Below are 17,740 nucleotides of genomic sequence, written 5' to 3'. Positions count from 1 at the left end.
AGGTTACTAGTGTTTGTTTATTTGTTTGATTTTCTTTTTATATATTTTTATCACATACTTATGTGTTCCTAAAAATTATGTTTTGGCTTTGTTTTAACTTTTTAAAAAGAGTATCATGCTGTATTTGATCTTTTGGACTATTTTTTTTACTCAATATTATATTGCTATAATTCATTGTGTTATATTGACTAAGAATTATTTATTATGAGTGCTATGTAATATTCCATTCTATAACCACAATTTATTTGTCCCTCTCACTGTTGATGGGCATTTGAGTTGTTCCAGGTTTTGCTCTGACAAATAGTGATGTCATGAATATTCTTATACCTATGTCTTAGTATACAACTGTACTCACTTCTCACCAGTAGTAAAGTTCAATTAATTACATTTTCCTCTATCATATCTACACTAAGAATGGAGTCATTCTGCTGGATTTTTCTACATTCCAAAAGCACTTAAGCAAAAGTTTATGAAGGAAGTTTCCAGAATAATGAATTTGACTTAATTTATTTCTTACTGACTAAAAACTAGGGAACCATGTTATTTCTGGTCCTTTGAACATTTGTATGGTCTTATTTCACATTGGTACCTGTTGGAAAGAATTATATGTATACAGTGTTGTATAGAAATAAGTAGCTATGATACACATATGACTAAATGAGGCCAACTGACTTGGTTCTATGATATATTTCAGGTTAGGGTAGACCTCTCTCTCTAGCACTCCTTGTACTACAGCTGTACTGAAATCTAGAATATTACATTTTTTCTTAGACTACAATTATTCATTACCTAGAATACCTACCACTTATATACAGTGTGGGAATGTGTGGATATAAAAACCAGCAAATTCTGTTCTATCCATGCAAACAGCTTATGATCCAACTAATTTGACAAACCTAAGGAAATTGCTGAAATTCTCCACAACCTTAACTCAAAAGAAGCCTCCCAATTTATTCAGTTACTATTAAGTGTGTATGTGTGTTCAGCATTGTACAACCCTTTAATACCATAAAAACAGTTTCAGGCTTTTCTTTTCAAGCAGAAATCTAGTTTTACAATCATTTAAAATGCAGTCTGGATGAGCTTTAATTTACATGTTTATTTATCCTATGTATTTAGGACTAAGAAATCTTTAAAAAAAAAAAAAACACCCCAGCTATCATAGGTTTCAGAAAGATCAGTGAGCCCTGAGAAATCAGTTGACATGCAAAAACATGAAAGAAGCAGTGGGTTGAAATCAAAATACTGTTTTCTTCCATGTATTTATTCTGTTTCTATTTGAACATGAATTTCTTGAAAAGCAGGATATGCATTCAGGTTCCAAGAAGAAGGCTTTCTGTATAGATCTGGTCATTTGTCTTTCATTTATAGGTACACGGTGGGATCACTCAAGTCACAGTTTTCAATGTGTACATGGGATTGGATGCCAGGATAAACTTTCTGCAAGGGCAATAGAGTTCCCAGTTTCTCTCCCTTCTTGATAGAACCTTTGTATTTAATTGGCTTAATGTAGAACACTTTAATACAGAAACCTAAGAGAGAAGGAGAAGTAAAATTAGTCATTTGACTTTTAATAGCCTTTAAGCAGGAATTTTTGAAAATAACAAATGGGAGAAAACAAAAAAGAAAGAGGAGTTGATTGAACTCAATGAGGGAAGAGTAGAATGACAAAATCATATCAGAAATAAAGACAAAAATTGCAAGATGCCCAAGGAAGAATAGATTTAAATGAAAATTTAATAAAGACATTAGACAATCACAGGAAAACACCAGGTACCTGAGAAAATTGACCTAGAACACTGTCAACTCTGACACATTTTAATTAAACTATTAGATGTTAAAGACAAAAGTGGAACTAACTGGCACAAGAATATAAATCTTTCTAAATACCAAAAGAAAAAAAATTTAAAGACCTAACAAATAAATAAATTGAATTAATATAATACTATAATTATAACATAATATGACAATGTTAGGACCAAATATATTTTATATCTATAAGTGTTAACTCATCTATTAAATAGATTTTCTTATTAACTTGAAAAGGAAAACTCAGTTCTATGCTATGTAGAGAAAAACACAATCATTGAAAAAAAGCTAAAAATTAAGGGCTGGACAAATATTTGCCAAGAAAATGAAAAAAGGAAAGCAAGAATTATCCTGTTATCAGAGAGTGGAATTCAAGCCAAAAAGCATTGAAATAAGACAAAAGAGGACAATTTATAATGCTAAATCCAATGAAAATGCAACAGTGACAATTAACCATGTGCTAAATAACACAGAAATCATCTATATAAAACAGACTTTAGGAGATACAAGGAGAAATAGATGGAAACCCAGTAGGTAATAAAAGACTTCAACACATATCATTTAAAACACTCCAAGTAGACAGAAAACATAAGAAAGGCTATGGAACTTTGCTGTCCAACATGGTAGCCACTAGCGATGTATAGCTCGTTAGCACTTGAAATGCAGCTAATCTGAATTAGATGTCCTCTAAGTACACGGTACACACTGAATTTTGAAGACAGTACCCAAAAAGGGTAAAGTATTCATACTCTTTATGTTAATTGCATTTTGAAATGAAAATACTATGAAAATATTGGGTTAAATAAAATATTAAGATTAATTTCACATTTCTTTTTATGTTATGTGACTCCTAGAAAATTTAAAATAACTTCTGTGGCTTTCATTGTATTCCTCGTGGATAGTACTGCCATAGAAGAGCTAAACAAAATAAGTTGTGTCTTATGTACATATATAAACAGAATATGCGCAAGATCTCTGAAAACTGAAAACAATGCAAGACCTAAGTACATGAAGGACATAACATGTTCATTGATTGGAGTATTCATTACTTTTAAGATAAAAGTTCTTTTCAGTATGATGTATATAATCAGTGAAGATCTAATCAAAGTCCTAGCAGGCTTTTTGGTGGAAAATGACAAACTGGTTCTATAATTGGAAATGCAAATGACCAAGAATTGCAAAGGCAATCTGAAAGAACAAAGTTGGGAGATTTATACTATCAGATATCAAGATGTATTTTAAAGCTATAGTTAAGTCAGTGTGGTATTTGTGGAAGATTGACAAATGACTGATGAAACACAATAGAAAGATCAGAAATTGACCCACATATACTCAGACCCTCATTTATGAGAAAAGATACTGAAGTGCAATAGGGGAAAAAAATGGTCTTGTCAAGTTAATGGCACTGAATTGATTAGATGTCGATATGAGAAAAATTTTGACCCTTACACACTCCTTACACAATTTCAGATGGATTGTAAATCTAAATATGAAAAATGAAGCAATGAAGCTTGTAGATGAAAACAGAATACCTTTATGACTTCAGGGTGGGAAATGTGTTAACAATAAAGGAAAACATTACTAAATTGAGCTGCATTAAAAACAAGAATTTTTATTTATTGAAAGAAACATTAAGCAAGTAAAGAACACCCTGGCCAGGTAGCTCAGTTTGTTGGACTGTTGTCCCATACACCAAAAGTTTGCATGTTCGATCCCTAGTCAGGGTACATACCTAGGTTACAGGTTCAATCCCTGGTTGGGACGCATACAAGAGGCAACTGATCAATGTTTTGTCTTTCTCTCTCTCTCTCTCTCTCCCTCCTTCCCCCTCCCTTTTCTTCCTCTCCTCCTCTCACCCCTACTCTCTTTAAAAATCAATAAACAAATCCTTTGGTGAGGATTTTAAAAAATGAAGAACAACCCATACCATGTAAGAAAATATTTACAGTACATATAGCTGAAAGAGGACTCATATCCAGAAGATACTGGGTTGGCTAAAAAGGCTGTTTAGTTTCTTCTGTAAAATAAAAGACATTTTTCATTTTCACCAGTAACTTTATTGATCTGGATATTTTGAATATGTTGGCTCTCTCTTGCTATTGGCTCCTAGCAGGTAGAGGCCAGGGGTGCTGCTAAACATCTTCCAATGCATAAGACAGTCCCACAGCAAAGAATCATTTGGCCAAAATGTCAATAGTATCAAGAAACTTTGCAAACCACTTTTGACACGTTCAATCAGTCACAGCGCCTCCTTCGTTCACTGCACACATCTTTTTGCATTTCAGTTGCGTTTTTACTGTTTTTGAAGTAATAAAGCGTAATATGCCAAAAATGTTGCATATCTTCTTCCATCTTCAATATTAAAATGGTTGCACGAAGATTCATCAACTTTGATAAGGTTTTAAAATGCACACTGATATGACAGCTGTCACAATACAATCTAACAAAATTGTTTCAAATAAAGACAACTAAGTACTACTAGAGCTATCATATGGAAAAAACTAAATGCACTTTTAGGCCAACCCAATACAAAAAACTCCTACATACCAATAAGAAAAAGGCAAGAAAGGACAAAATACTTGAATAGGCACCTCACAAAAGGCAGCATCCATGTTATCAATAAATATGAAAGAGTGCTCAATTTTATTAACCACTAGGGAAATGCAAATTAAAGGAGATATCACTACATACTCATCACAATGGCTGAAATGAGAAAGGTACATAAAAAACACTAAGTATTGTGTATAAAGCTACTGGAACTTTCATACACCCTTAGTAGGAGTGTAAGTTGGCACTACTGCTATGGAAAACTGTGCCAGTATTTATAGTACTAAAATTGAATGTACGCTTACACTAAGCAATCCAGCACTTCCTCTCCTACAACATTCTGCCAGTTGCTGAGTATATTCTGATTATGCAACTCGGAAAATTATAATACCACAGAGTGGTTTTGTAGATGCACTGAGCCAACAGTAAGATAGACCCTAGTGAAAAACTACATTGAGTATCTGACCCGAGAAGCCCCTAGTCTGACTGGTGGACCATAGTGGCCTTTTGAGTCTCCAGGAATTAGTATCAGTTTTGAGTAAGTGTCCAGTAATCTCTGAAAAGCCCAATTCTTCCCCAGTGAACAGTCATTCTGCTAAATGGCTATAGGTCCCTTTGGAGATAGATAGAAGTCAGGTTTACAGTATAAATTTTTGCCCTTCCTCAAAGAGACTCAGCCTCTCTTTCATTCAAGGGGCTCTGGGACTGTGAACTGGCTCAAGTCTGGGAGCTGGGAGCTGGGGAGGTTTGTGACCCATAATTGAGATGATTGAAGTCACAGTTCATCAGACCTAGAGTTTCCATTATACAAGTAGGCTGCTCATACATTTCATTCTAGGGTCACCATGATTACCTGGACAATGCCACAGATCTCTGTGTTTCAGAGGAATCTGATTACTGCTTCATCTCTGCTGCCTGTTAGGTAATCAGGCCAACCTTGGCCTTAGCTACTAACTGGACTCCATTCAATGGTAGCAGCTTCTCTTGTCGTTCTGGCCTAAGCTACCCTATAGCTCCTCAAGGACATGGGCTCTCTCACAAAGTGCTGCTTACCTGGTGAAGGAATTGTCCTCTGGACTCACTCCCAACAGAAATGCATATTTATGTTCATTAAAAGACATGTGCAAGCAAGTTCATAGCAGAATTTTCATACGCACCTAATGTTGGATGCTACCTAGGTGTCCATGTAAAGAACGATTATATAGATGAAAATATGTGCATGTAATGGAATACTATATAAAACAATAAGAATGAAGTAGGTAAAACAATATGCAAAAATATGGATGAATCTCACAAACATGATGTGGAGTGAAAGAAGTCCCATAAAAGAGACTGCATGGTGTTTATTTATATCATCTTCAAAAACAGGCAAACTAACCTATGGTGGGAAAGTGATTGCACTTGATGGGAATAATGACCAAAGGCTTTCTAGGATGCGGCTGATGTTATTCTTCTTGCTCTGAGTACTGGTTACATAGGTGTCTGTCTTTGTGAAAATTCACAGAGCTGTATACTTATGCTTTACACACTTTTCTGTATGTATGTTATACCTCAAAAAAATTAAAACAACCAAACAACAAGCCCAATACCTGAAGTACCAGGACACCCAGCTTTACCTAGAATAGAGAGGCCTTTGTAAATATTTCACGGTTTTTGCAGAAATGCCAACATTTTCCAATTGTAGGATTCTGATAAATCTATTCATGATAGTTAATATTGATGAAAGGGTTTTTGTTTCTAGATTGTTAAGCAAAATCACATGGGCCACAGGAAAAAAGCCCCCAGTTAGCTGGAGAGTTAGGTGCAGTATGTGCATAAAGATGATTCTACAGAGGCCAGTAGAACATCTTTGAATATGTATTAGCTGTTTTAGTTTGGTACCCTATGTCTTTTTGTTATGGGTTTTATCATCTTGAAGGAACTATGATACTTCTGTTATGGAATATACATTCAATAAGTAAACACCAAACATCTCCATATGGGTCCCATACATATACAAGTACACACCACCTCTTACCTCTTCCAGATATCCGAACACCATTATTGATGGCATTTTTGGTTTTATAAGGTTTCTCCTGGCCCAAAATCATTCCGGTGAAAGGTGCATACACAGTAGATCCGTCAGAGCACAAGACATCCACACCCTGGTGAGGCCTATGGTTTCTAGGATGTAGATAGGAATGAACAGACTGAAGAACTGCCCTGGGAGCTCTGTCAGCCAGGAATGTGGTGTTAGCCCTCTGTTCTCAGACTAGGGTATCCAAAATTTTAGCTGCTAGAACATGTGCGGATGTCCCAGGTTTCCTCTCTCTGTTTTGCCCAATTTTAACCTCCCTCCCTGAAGGTAGCAATAACCATGTTGTAAAGATTAAAGCATTTAAGACAGTCTTTGGCACTTGGGAAGCCTTTTAAAAATATTAGCTATTATTTTTATATCACATTTTGGGAGCATGAGGTGATCCATATCAGTAAATTTTATAGAGCACTTAGGAAAAGAGTTGTTTTTTTATGGGAACCTATCATAAAAGAATCTTACGTCCCTAGTCTTATTTTTCCCTCAGTGATCCAGAAGTTATTATAAACATCATTTACTGTATACGCTATTTTAATGTAGTGAGTGATACTGCCTGGGTTTATTAAAGCGTATGTAGCACAAACACAAAATGTTGCCAGGTTGTGAGTTTTCTTGAGGTTGTCTCTAACAATCCTCACTGTTGTCACTGTACTCACTCTCGCCAGCCTGTTCTCTTGTCTAATAGGCTACAACCTGAAAAATCAGACTCACCAGGATTGTTAGATTATGTAAAGCAACACTGAACCAATCCAAGTGAAGAGCCAATAAGTTATTGAATAAGTCAAGTGCATAAACTTTAGGGTATAAACTAATTGAACCTTGATATTGGCAATTCAGAGGTCATTTTTCCATATTTCCCATCTCTTAGGCATATCTCCGATATATCTCAGGGCTTGTGATCATGAGCACTTGAGGTGTTTGAGGTTACTTTGTAAGTAGTATCTGTATAAGTAAGAGTTCCACTATAATTAGGATGGAGGTCAATAATGCAACTGGACACACAGCTATTTCATCAGAGAGTGGTACTCTCCATGTGATACTGTATGTTATTGAAAATTCACAAGTGTGTCCCTCATTGTCAGGGAGAAATTCCCTGCTTAGTGCCAGCCGCTGGTGGTCAGCTCCCAGAGCCTGGCTCAGTAACACAGTGGTTTGATAGAAAGAGGATCCTAAAGCTTAAATCCTAGTCCAACCTTCACCACCTCCAACTGTGTTTGGCAGGTCCCTTAGCCCTTTGGTATCTTCATTCAAACTCCTCACCTAAAAAATGAAATAGTAATGTTTGATTTTCAACTTGGAAAAGCCAGGTGAAATAGGTCAATGTGTGAAAACATTTGAGGGAAAACACTGTGTTTGCTCCCTTTTTTCTTTTCCTTATTCCATTCTCTGTTTCCAATTCTGAGCCCCTGGTTGAAGCAGAGTTCTTGGAAGTTGCTCCAAAGACAGTAAGGTAACTGGTTTCATCTCTTGAGTTTTCCTGCTCTCAGAGGGAGATGACCATGCGCACTTGAGGACACGAAGGGCAAGGACACTAAGCAAAGAGGTTAAGAGCCCAAAGAGCTTATGGTTATTTGTGAAACCCCACACATACCTTTGAGCAGAGTACTGGCCACAGCCGTGGCTGTCACATGTCCTGACCTCATTGGAAAACTTGCCAGCACATATATTAGCCCATGGACCAGCCAGTGCTGAAAAGGAGAAACATGGGAAGCAGATTTCCTCATCTCACATAGTTCCAGTCTCCATTTGCCTTGTAAGTCTTTCAGTGGGTTTTGACAATCTTGTTTTCACTATAGTTTTTCCCTAACATCCTATAGTTTATGATAAGGTCTTCCTTTAACTCGTGATTCAGATATAGAATTGGCTTTTTCCATGGCCACAGAAGTTCATTTTATAACATGTAAAGTATTTATGTGTTTCTTTATAAGCCTTAACCTCCACCATTATACTTTCAACTTATTCACTAATAAATGGCACAAACTCTGCTTTTCACATTTTCTTTCTTCAATTTTTGGCATGGGGTTAAGGAAAATAAACAGCAGAGCTCAAAGAAATAATTCTAGAAATTCTAAAGTAACACCGAAATGTGTCCGCTTATTGTTAGTCCTAATAATCAAATCCAAGAAAATATTTGCATTAAAGGAGAAACAAATTCTGAACTAGCAAAGTTATTTAACACTAAATAAATGTCTTTAGTATTTGCAAACATGGAAGAGGGAGATTCTTAGAAGCATGTCAAACCAATTTAGCTTAGAGTGGAATGAGAAGATGGGGAAGAGAGTAAAAACAATTATGTTAAAAATTATGAAGCAGTACAACATGGAGGAAGGGCCCGGCTCTCTCTGTGTATTTTGTGCAAACTTTGTTTTAAGTACAACTTCTCTTTCATATAGTATGCACTTGATAAATGTTCGATTGAATTCAATTTCTAGGATTCCCAGTGTTAACACTCACAGAGAGATGCAGTTAGCAAATTCATTCTTTCACCTCACAACAAACTAACAAAAACAGGCAAAAACAAGTACCTGTTAATCTGATCACTGATTTTATTTAACAGTATTTCACTATTAATATTTGTGCTATGAAGAGAAGGTACAGAATATGGCCATTATTGCATATTCCTTAATATTCTTTCAGAAGTCTTATACCTTGAAGTTAACACCTTGATCAAGATATAATGCCATCACTTTGGCAATTAATATTTTTCCTTGGGAACTGAGGCGTATACTAAAACATTCGTTAGTTTATTCACTTCTCTCTCACACTGTGACTCGTAAGGGAACATCCCCTTTGTCGTAATCCATACCAGTCTCTGTACCAGGAATTTTCTAAGTCATATTCTTACACAAACTTTTTACTTTCTAATTATGTTCCAATGAAGTTCGAGACCAAGATTGAAAGACTTTTCTTAAAGTCTTCAGATTCCCCTTTTAGGGTCCTCTCACTAAAACACCAGAACATTCAGGCAGAAATCGTTGAGAATCCCCTTCCCATTCTTCTAATTCCATTTTTAAAAACCAAATACACAAGTTTCTGTTGTGATTGTGCTATTAACGACTTTTAAATCTATCTTTGAAATAAGTTTTGAACTCTTAGCCAACATTCTAAAATTGTAACTTTGACTTACCAGTTGAAATCCAAACAGCCAAAAAGGGGACTCTTGAGGAAAGCATTTGGCTTTTATTTCCCTGTGATGTTTCTTCCTCTGATAATTATAATTGCTCTGTACTCTCTTTGAAGAATATTCAAGTCTGAATAAATATTTTCTAGCTATTTAGTCTTAGAATCCTGCATCTTTCATCTCTTCAATATGAGACAAAAAATATGAGACTGGAGCAAGTCAAATTCTAATGCTATTTGGTTCATATGTTGGACCTATATAAAAGCTTTTAAGCTGAAGAAGCTAATTTTATTGGAAATGCTGACTAAATATTAACAGAAAGTGATAAAACTAGGTGAAAAGTGACTGTCCTCAGGGCTGTGGCTTCATGAATAACTGCAGATATAATAAAAATACAAAAATAATGCACAGGCTAACTTTAGGATAATAGTTACCTCAGAGCAGGGGTAAGAGAGGAAAGCAGAATTTTGGAGGCATATGCAGAGTGGTTAAATTCTAAAATACTTTATAAAAAAGGAATCAAAAGAAAATATAAAAATATTGTCAATTATTAGAGATGGACACATGAGTACTTGTTATGTTGCTCTCTGTACTTTTCTGTATATTTCAAACGTGTATTAGCATCTCCTTTTTATGCTTAATAGCAGATGAGGCCTTGGAATTTTCTGTGGAAACAGCCCCACTTAAGTTATTTGTCAGTCGCTGTGGGAAACTGAGCTTGTGTCCCCAACTCTTACCCATCCCTGCATCCACACCCGGGGCCATGGCTCCTGGGGGCAGAGGGCCATTCTCAGCCTTTGGTTTGTGGTTCAGTTCTATGATGCACTTTGGCCAATAAAGTGAGGCAGACGTGACAGTGTATCCATAAAGCCTTACCCCTGAGGGGCCTCATGTCGTTCCATTTACCTCGTGTTCCGCCATCTTCATGAGGAGAACATTCCCAGACTAACCTACTGGCCCAGGGAGAGAGTTACTGGCACTTCGAGCAGACTCACCCTGCCTAGCCAAGCCTCCCCAGCCAAAGCCAGCCTAGCATAGCACACCCCTTAACTTACATTAGAAAAGCCCCAGCTCTCAGAATTATTGAACACAATAAACACTGTGCTTAAGGAAATATTAAGGGAATTAAAGCAAATATAAGCTAGCTAACTGAACATTTGTTCTGAACAAGGCTGGCCTATGTCCGTTTTGAAGTGGTGCCTGAGGCCAGAGGCACTGTCCTTGTTCTTTGTGTGTATAATCAGTGACTGTGAGGAAGGTTCAGACGATCGCTGCATGTTAGAGATCTTCTGAATAGAAATGCTGATCTGTTAATAGACACCTTTGAATGAGACCTTTATCCTCACTGAACTATATTTACTTCCTCTTGAGTAAGTATGTGGATGTACAGTTACTTGTTGGGCTACAATTACTGAAGGGCATTTAACTTTTGCAAGATACCCTCAACTATCAGAAAGGTTGACCTCATTTCTCCCGCATGCCTTATGCCTTAACCATTTTATTATGCTTAGCACTTTAGCCAAAGATAGAGAGGGCCTGGAGGAGGCAGAGAAATCCAAATTGGCTATAATTCAAATTTGATGGCAATGGTGAAAAAAACTATTTTACCTATGTGGAAACTAACTAAAAGTCACTTGCCTCTTTCAGCACATCATTCTCACCTCTCATTAGAAAAGCTTGAGTTAAATTATTGCAATAGAGTTCATCCAATCGCGAGGCTCAGTTGTTTCCTCCTGTGTTACCTCTGGTTCCCTGTAACTCTGTCTTCTGCTTCCTACAAGGTAGGTAAGTGAGCTCATGCTAACACATCAGAGTAAGAAAGCTGGCTGTATTCTAGTTCATGAACAAATTTATTTTTATATGTTAATATCTTGTGTTTGGTCCATTCAGGCTGCTATAATAAAATACCATTAGCTGGGTGGCTTATAAACTAAAGAAATTTATTTCTTACAGTTCTAGAGGGTGGAAGTCTAACATCAGGCGTCAGGTTCCAGTGAGGGCCCTCAGCCAGGTCGCAGACTGCTGACTTCACCTCATGTCCACGTATGGCGAAGGAGGTGATGGAGCTCTGGGGTCTCTTCTGTGAGGGCATTAATCCTATTCACTGGGTTTCCACACTTATTACCTAAAGCACCTCCCAAAGGCCCCACCTCTTAATACCATCACATTGGCATTGGGATTTCAACATTCGGTTTTGCGGGGAACACAAATATTCAGACCGTAACAGTGCTGATTAATATTAAATCATATACAGAAAAAATGGAGAGAAACTACTTGATAGAGAGGGCAAACTTATAAATTTTAAGGTGACCTCCTAGCATAGAGTCTTATTCTCCCCCAGGCTAAAAATACAAAATTTACAAGAAAACATTTTTAGAGATGTAATAAACTGTGAATTAGCTAAAAGAAGAAAAGCCTGGGGGAACCCTGCCTATGTACATGGCTATATGCGTATTGTATGAAATATAGTATATTGTTTGGGGTCATTGAATTTGTGTGACTAACTAGTCTTAACTTTTCTCAAGCCTAAAAACAGGTTCAAAATTAGTTAAACTACTGCTACTATTTATATGCTACAAGTTTAAGTGCATGTCCTCAAGTATAAGGAATATAAGATAAAGAAAATTTAGGCCCAGTACTGGGATGATGAGAAAGCTTCTGAGATCAAACCCAAACACAAAGCCTTGATAGATGTTCACAGAATTGATTTTAACCAAACTATATCCCCATCAATGAGGAAATAGCCTCCTTGCTTTCTGCTTTAATAGAGACTGACAAGCTCCAGGAACTAAGCGTGTGTTAGAATGAGGACTAGTGAATTTCTAGACTTTAGGTAGTGTTAGTGGCTCCTACCTATAAGTACAATGTGGGGCAGCCCTTCCCCAGTGGTAGTGTTTTTCAGTTAAAATCAGAGCTAATGTTTGTTTTGTCTGGCTGTTTCTTTCGTTTAGTGAGGTCAGTGAACTAATGAGACTGGTGTCATAACGGTGGCCTCTGTGTGGGTTAGTCCCCCGCTTCCTGTCCTAGCACCCCAGGCAGAGCCCTTGACCCTGGCCTAACATCTCATGGATGGACATGGCAGGGGCTTGTCCACTGAGGGGCTGAACTAGAGCACATACAGGAATCAGAACAAGTTTATTCCTACTCACAGGCTGATACCGTCCTTCTCATCTATGAGAAAGTGGGACTGGACATAAACTTTAGTCTGTTTCCAGTGTCTGGTGGCTGGAATAGGTAAGTGAAGCCCTGAGAGGATCTCACTAAAGATGACCTTGTTTGTGGGCAAATTCTGGCAGCCTGTGTATCATGCTTATATGTGGGATGTGCACTTTAAAGGGACTCTAAGGTCTGTGTTCTGAGTCTGAGACTCATCCGTACTCTGTTGTAGGTAAGTGTTAAAGATGTTTTTACCCCTGGCATGCATAGGTAGACATCTTCCCTTGTCAATTTTCTCTCTTCTCTCTAATAAGCTCTAAGCCAAAGGAAACAATTGATTTCCTTCTCTTAAGGCTAATTGTGTCCTTTTGTTGATAATTTCCTTATTGGTTTTTAAGAAGCAGCTATATCATTGTTCTGATTATATAAGTAGTACCTTTTTATTGCAAAAATTACCCCAAAATTTCAAAAACATATAAAACAAATTTCTCACAAACATTTGGGATAGATGTGTTTCTCTATTCTTATCTAGTGTCTCTTGTCAGGAAAACATCAGTGTTCCATCGCACTCAAAGTTACATGCAAAGCCAAGATTTTAATAGAACACTAAATAACAGAAGAGTTCAAGTGTTGGGTATTTCTGAGTGCTGCCACTTGGGTAAAATGTAAATGAAACCCTTTTGGTTTTCCTTGCTTTGGGAATCATGGGTGAGAGGGCATGGGGATCCATTTGTTGGTCTCTTGGATTTTTGTGTGGATCTGCAGTGTGAAGGCCTTTGTGGAAGGCACGAGGCCACTGTGCTGGCTGGAGGGTGGCCTGGGTGACCTGGCTAAGCACACGGGTTCCCTGCCTCTCTCTTCTTCCTGTGCTTCACTGGAAGGAACCTGCCTAGAAACACCAGGCTGTGTCAAGCTGCTGACTTTTTTTTAAAAAGATTTTGTTTGTTTGTTTGTTTGTTTTTAGAGAGAGGGGAAAGGAAGGAGAAAGAGAGAAAGAGAAAGATAAAAACATCAATGTGTGGTTGCCTCTTGGGTCCCCCCTACTAGGGACCTAGCCTGCAACCCAAGCATGTGCCCTAATTGGGGATCCAACCGGCGATCCTTTGGTTCATAGGCCAGAACTCAGTCCACTGAGCCACACCAGCCAGGCTCTGCAGCTGCTGATTTATTAACCAAATGCATTTAGACACTAGGACAATACCCAGAACTGCTCTGTGAAAGCCTCGTCATGAAGAGACTAAAGAGGGCATCAACTACATGTGTTTTGGCTGGTGGAAGCTATGCTTTAATGATGACTCCACGCTCGGTATCTTCCATGATTTGAAAATGCTAAGTAAACATTTAAATCACGCATTCTACCTGCCCCAACCCCTGCCCAAATCCTCTGTGTTGATAGAGAATGGAAATAATTACAAGTATCAGTCATTAGTCACCACTGCTTTGGGAAATGAAATAAGCAAGGGAATGGGATTTGATTACAAAAAAATTTTTAATATGAAGAATCGTTTTTAAGTTTTCTAAGGTATGGGCTCATTGACTGAACTTAGAAGAAGGAACCTGTAGAAGCATTTTTTAATAAGCCATTTCCCTTATCACTGATAGAATAATGGAGGGGACAGACTGTGGTCCTTACAATGGAGTATTAGGTTTAATTTGCTCTAAACTAGATTGTAAGTTACTGAAGGTGAAAAGCTCTCTTTATGAAATGAGGACACACAATACAAATTAGCGTCATGTTTAATGCATCACTTCAAAGTCAGAGGGATGTGGCCAGGAGGTTTTCTGGCTAGAGGCCCTTGAGGAAGCATTACTTAAGTCAGGGTGGCAAATATGTAGTACACAGACCACATTTTCCTGCCTATGTCCAAGGGAGGCACTACTTGTCAGGTATGCTATTCCATCATACTACACTCAGATATGTCCTCATGATCTTGCTCATCATAGAATCTTTCCCAATTGTCAATGTATTGAAATTAGCATATGGATTAAAATCTACTTGTCATATTAAACTGAGGTGAATTTACCTTATCCAGAGCCTGGCCCTTAGTTTTTTTTTAGTGTCCTAGACTCTGAATCATGGAGAGTGATTCAAGTTTTTCAAACTAAAAGCCAAATAAATAAACACGGGGATAGATGGATAATTAGGTGAGAGAGAGGGAGGAGGGGAGAGGAGGGAAGAGGAAAGGAAAGAAAACTGATTTTTCAATGGATATGATTCCTCTCTAATGGTGGGGCGGGGAGGATGTGGTCCTTGTTGTTAGAACCCTTGGAAAAGTGGTTTAATGTATATGGAATGAAAGCAAAAAGAGATGAAAAATCTTAAGGGCATTTTCAACCAACTGTGTGATTCAGCCTAAAATTGCTTCCCTTTGCCATGATAAAATAGATGAGAAAATGTTTCCCGGTTGGGTGACACCAGATGGGCCCCTGAACCTCTGGCTCCTTGACTGCCCTTCTGGCTCCCTAGGCTCATGTTTTCCAACTGGGAATACTGGAGGTGGGCCAGGTAACATAAAAAAGCCCCAGAATAAACATGGTGACAAGGTGTCAGTGTTTCTTTAGGACTTGGAAGTGAAGGAACCATTATATATGTTAAATGTGTGTTTTTTACATCTGCTAACATAATCATTTTTTAAATTGAAATTTAATTCATGTACCATAAAATTCACCTTTTTAAGTATATGATTCAGTGGTTTTTAGTATATTAAAAATAATGCCATCATTACCACTATTTAATTCCAGAACATTTTCATCACCCTAAGATGAAAAACCATACACATTAACAGTTACTCTCCATTCCCTACTCCCCCCAGCTCCTGGCAGCTATTCATCTACTTTTTCTCTCTATGGATTTGCTTATTCTGGACATTTCATATAAATGAAATCATACAATAGTGGCCTTTTGTGTCTGGCTTATTTCACTTAGTATAATATTTTCAAGGTTCATCCATGTGGTAACATACATGAGTGCTTCATTCCTTTTTATGACTAGGTCACATTTCACTGAGTGAATATATTACATTTTGTTTATCCACTCATCAGTAGATGGGCAGTTGGATGATCTCCACTTTTGGCTATTAACATTCATGCCCAAGTTTTTGTGCAGTTATTTTAATGATAAAAATTATCATTATAAAGACAGATAATATCTGTATCTCATTGTGGTTTTGATTTGAATTTCTCTCAACATCTTTTCTTGTATCTATTGCTCATTCATGTATCTGCTTTGAAGAAATGTCTATTTAAATCCTTGCCCAGTTTTTAATTGGATTACTTATCTTTATATTGTTGAATTGTGAAAGTTCTTTATATATTCGGGATACTAGGTCTTTGTGAGATGTATGACTTGCTGTGTTTTGTCCCATTATGTGGGGTTGTCTTATCACTTTCTTGATAGTGTCCTTTGAAGCACAGAAATTTTTAATTTTAATGATGTTTTGTGTATCTATTTTTCCTTTTGGCTCTTTGTGCTTTAGGTGTCATATCTAAGAAGTCATTGTCTAATGCAAGGCCATGAAGATTTAAACCTATGTTTTATTTGAAATTTTACCTCTTGCACTTAGGTCTTTGATTCATTTTGAGTTAGTTTTTGTATATGTTATGAAGTAGAGGGTCCAAATTCATTTTTTGTATGTAGCTATTGTTTTCCCTTTTTCATTTGTTAAAGACTGTTATTTCCCATATTTAATTTTCTTGGCACTCTTGTCAACATTGAATTGGCCAATCTATTTCAGTTCTAGACTCAACTTTCTTTCTTAGGTATGTCTATCCTATGCCAATAACATACAGACCTGATTACTGTAATTTTATAGTAAATTTTGAAATCAGGAAATGTGAGTCTTCCAACTTTTTCTTTTTTTTCAAAATTGTTTCTGGTTATTCTGGATCCTTTGCATTGCCCTATGAATTTTAAAATCAGCTTTTCATTTCCTGAGAAAAAGCTGAAAGACAGCTGAAATTTTGATAAAGATTGAGTTGAATGTATAAATCAGTTTGGAGATTATTGCCATCATAACAATATTAAGTCTTCCAATTCTGAACATGGGATGTCTTTCCATTTATTTAGGTTCATTTTAATTTTTGTCATGAAGCTTTGTAGTTTTCAGGGTAAAAATCTTGCATTTCATATCTTAAATGTGTTACTGAGTATTTTATTCTTTTTGATGCTGTTATAAATGGAATTGTTTCCTTATTCCATTTTCAGAAATGAAAAGTATTAGCTCTAATAGTTTTTATTTTTTGATTGATGCCTTAGAATTTTTACCATACAATGTTGTATCATCTGCAAATAGGTTTTCTCATTCTTCTGTTCTTCCATTACTCCCTTCTTTTGTGTTCAGTGAATTGTTCAAATGTGTTCATTTTCTAATGTACTTTTAATTTCCTTGTTATTTCTTTTACTACATACATTTTAGTTATTTTCTTAATGCTTGCCCTGGTGATTATAACTTACAACAATCTAATTCAAATTAATTTCAACATAACTACAATAGTATACAAAAACCCTGCTCATACATAGCTCCATTCTTTTTTCCTCTTTTGTGCTTTTCTGTACAAATTACACCATTATACATTGTGTGCTCATTGACATAGACATTTATTATTATTGCTTTAATTATCTATGTATTTATCTTTACCAATGCCATTTATTTTTTCATGTGGATTTAAGTTATTATCTAGTGTTTATTTCATTTCAGCCTGAAGGACTTTCTCAGCATCTCCTGTAGAGAGAGATGTTAGCAATAAATTCTCTTAGTTTTTGTTTATCTGGGAATGTCTTAGTTTCTCCTTCACTTTTAAAGGGTAATTTTTCCAGGTATAGAATTCTAGGCTGGCAGTCTTTACATGAAACTATGTGACTATATCTGGCCATCAGAGCCATGACTCCACAAGAGATGATTGCACCTTTGTAGAATGTAAATGTCCTCCATCTTTCTGTCTACTGTTTGCAATGACAGAGGATCAAAATTGCTTTCACAGTCAACAATGACTAATATTTTATATAGGTTGCTCTCAAGAACTCTTGTGAACTG

General features: G+C 36.7%; 1 protein-coding gene across 1 annotated transcript; it reads right to left on the bottom strand.

The window, feature by feature from the left end:
- Positions 1–1,345: 1,345 nt before the first annotated feature.
- Positions 1,346–9,603, bottom strand: LECT2 (leukocyte cell derived chemotaxin 2). Its single transcript, XM_054567978.1, has 4 exons — positions 9,558–9,603; positions 8,022–8,118; positions 6,374–6,519; positions 1,346–1,532 (listed from the first exon to the last, which is right to left on the bottom strand). Exons 1-4 carry the CDS (start codon positions 9,601–9,603, stop codon positions 1,366–1,368), a joined length of 456 nt encoding a protein of 151 aa, XP_054423953.1. The 3' UTR covers positions 1,346–1,365.
- Between the last annotated feature and the right edge of the window lie 8,137 nt (positions 9,604–17,740).

The sequence above is a fragment of the Pteronotus mesoamericanus genome, unplaced genomic scaffold, assembly GCF_021234165.1.
Source record: "Pteronotus mesoamericanus isolate MK-2021 breed Mesoamerican mustached bat unplaced genomic scaffold, CSHL_Meso_final contig_2, whole genome shotgun sequence".
In the NCBI taxonomy this organism is placed as follows: Eukaryota; Metazoa; Chordata; class Mammalia; order Chiroptera; family Mormoopidae; genus Pteronotus; species Pteronotus mesoamericanus.
This window is presented reverse-complemented; position numbering and strand designations above follow the sequence as displayed.

Bases quoted from the DNA above. Each gene is read 5' to 3' on its own strand.
- LECT2 (XM_054567978.1), bottom strand. From the start codon at position 9,603: ATGCTTTCCTCAAGAGTCCCCTTTTTGGCTGTTTGGATTTCAACTG. The intron at 8,119-9,557 runs GTAAGTCAAAGT...TCTCCTTTTCAG, and splicing joins GGCTGTTTGGATTTCAACTG to CACTGGCTGGTCCATGGGCT. The intron at 6,520-8,021 runs GTATGTGTGGGG...TCTACATCCTAG, and splicing joins GGCCAGTACTCTGCTCAAAG to AAACCATAGGCCTCACCAGG.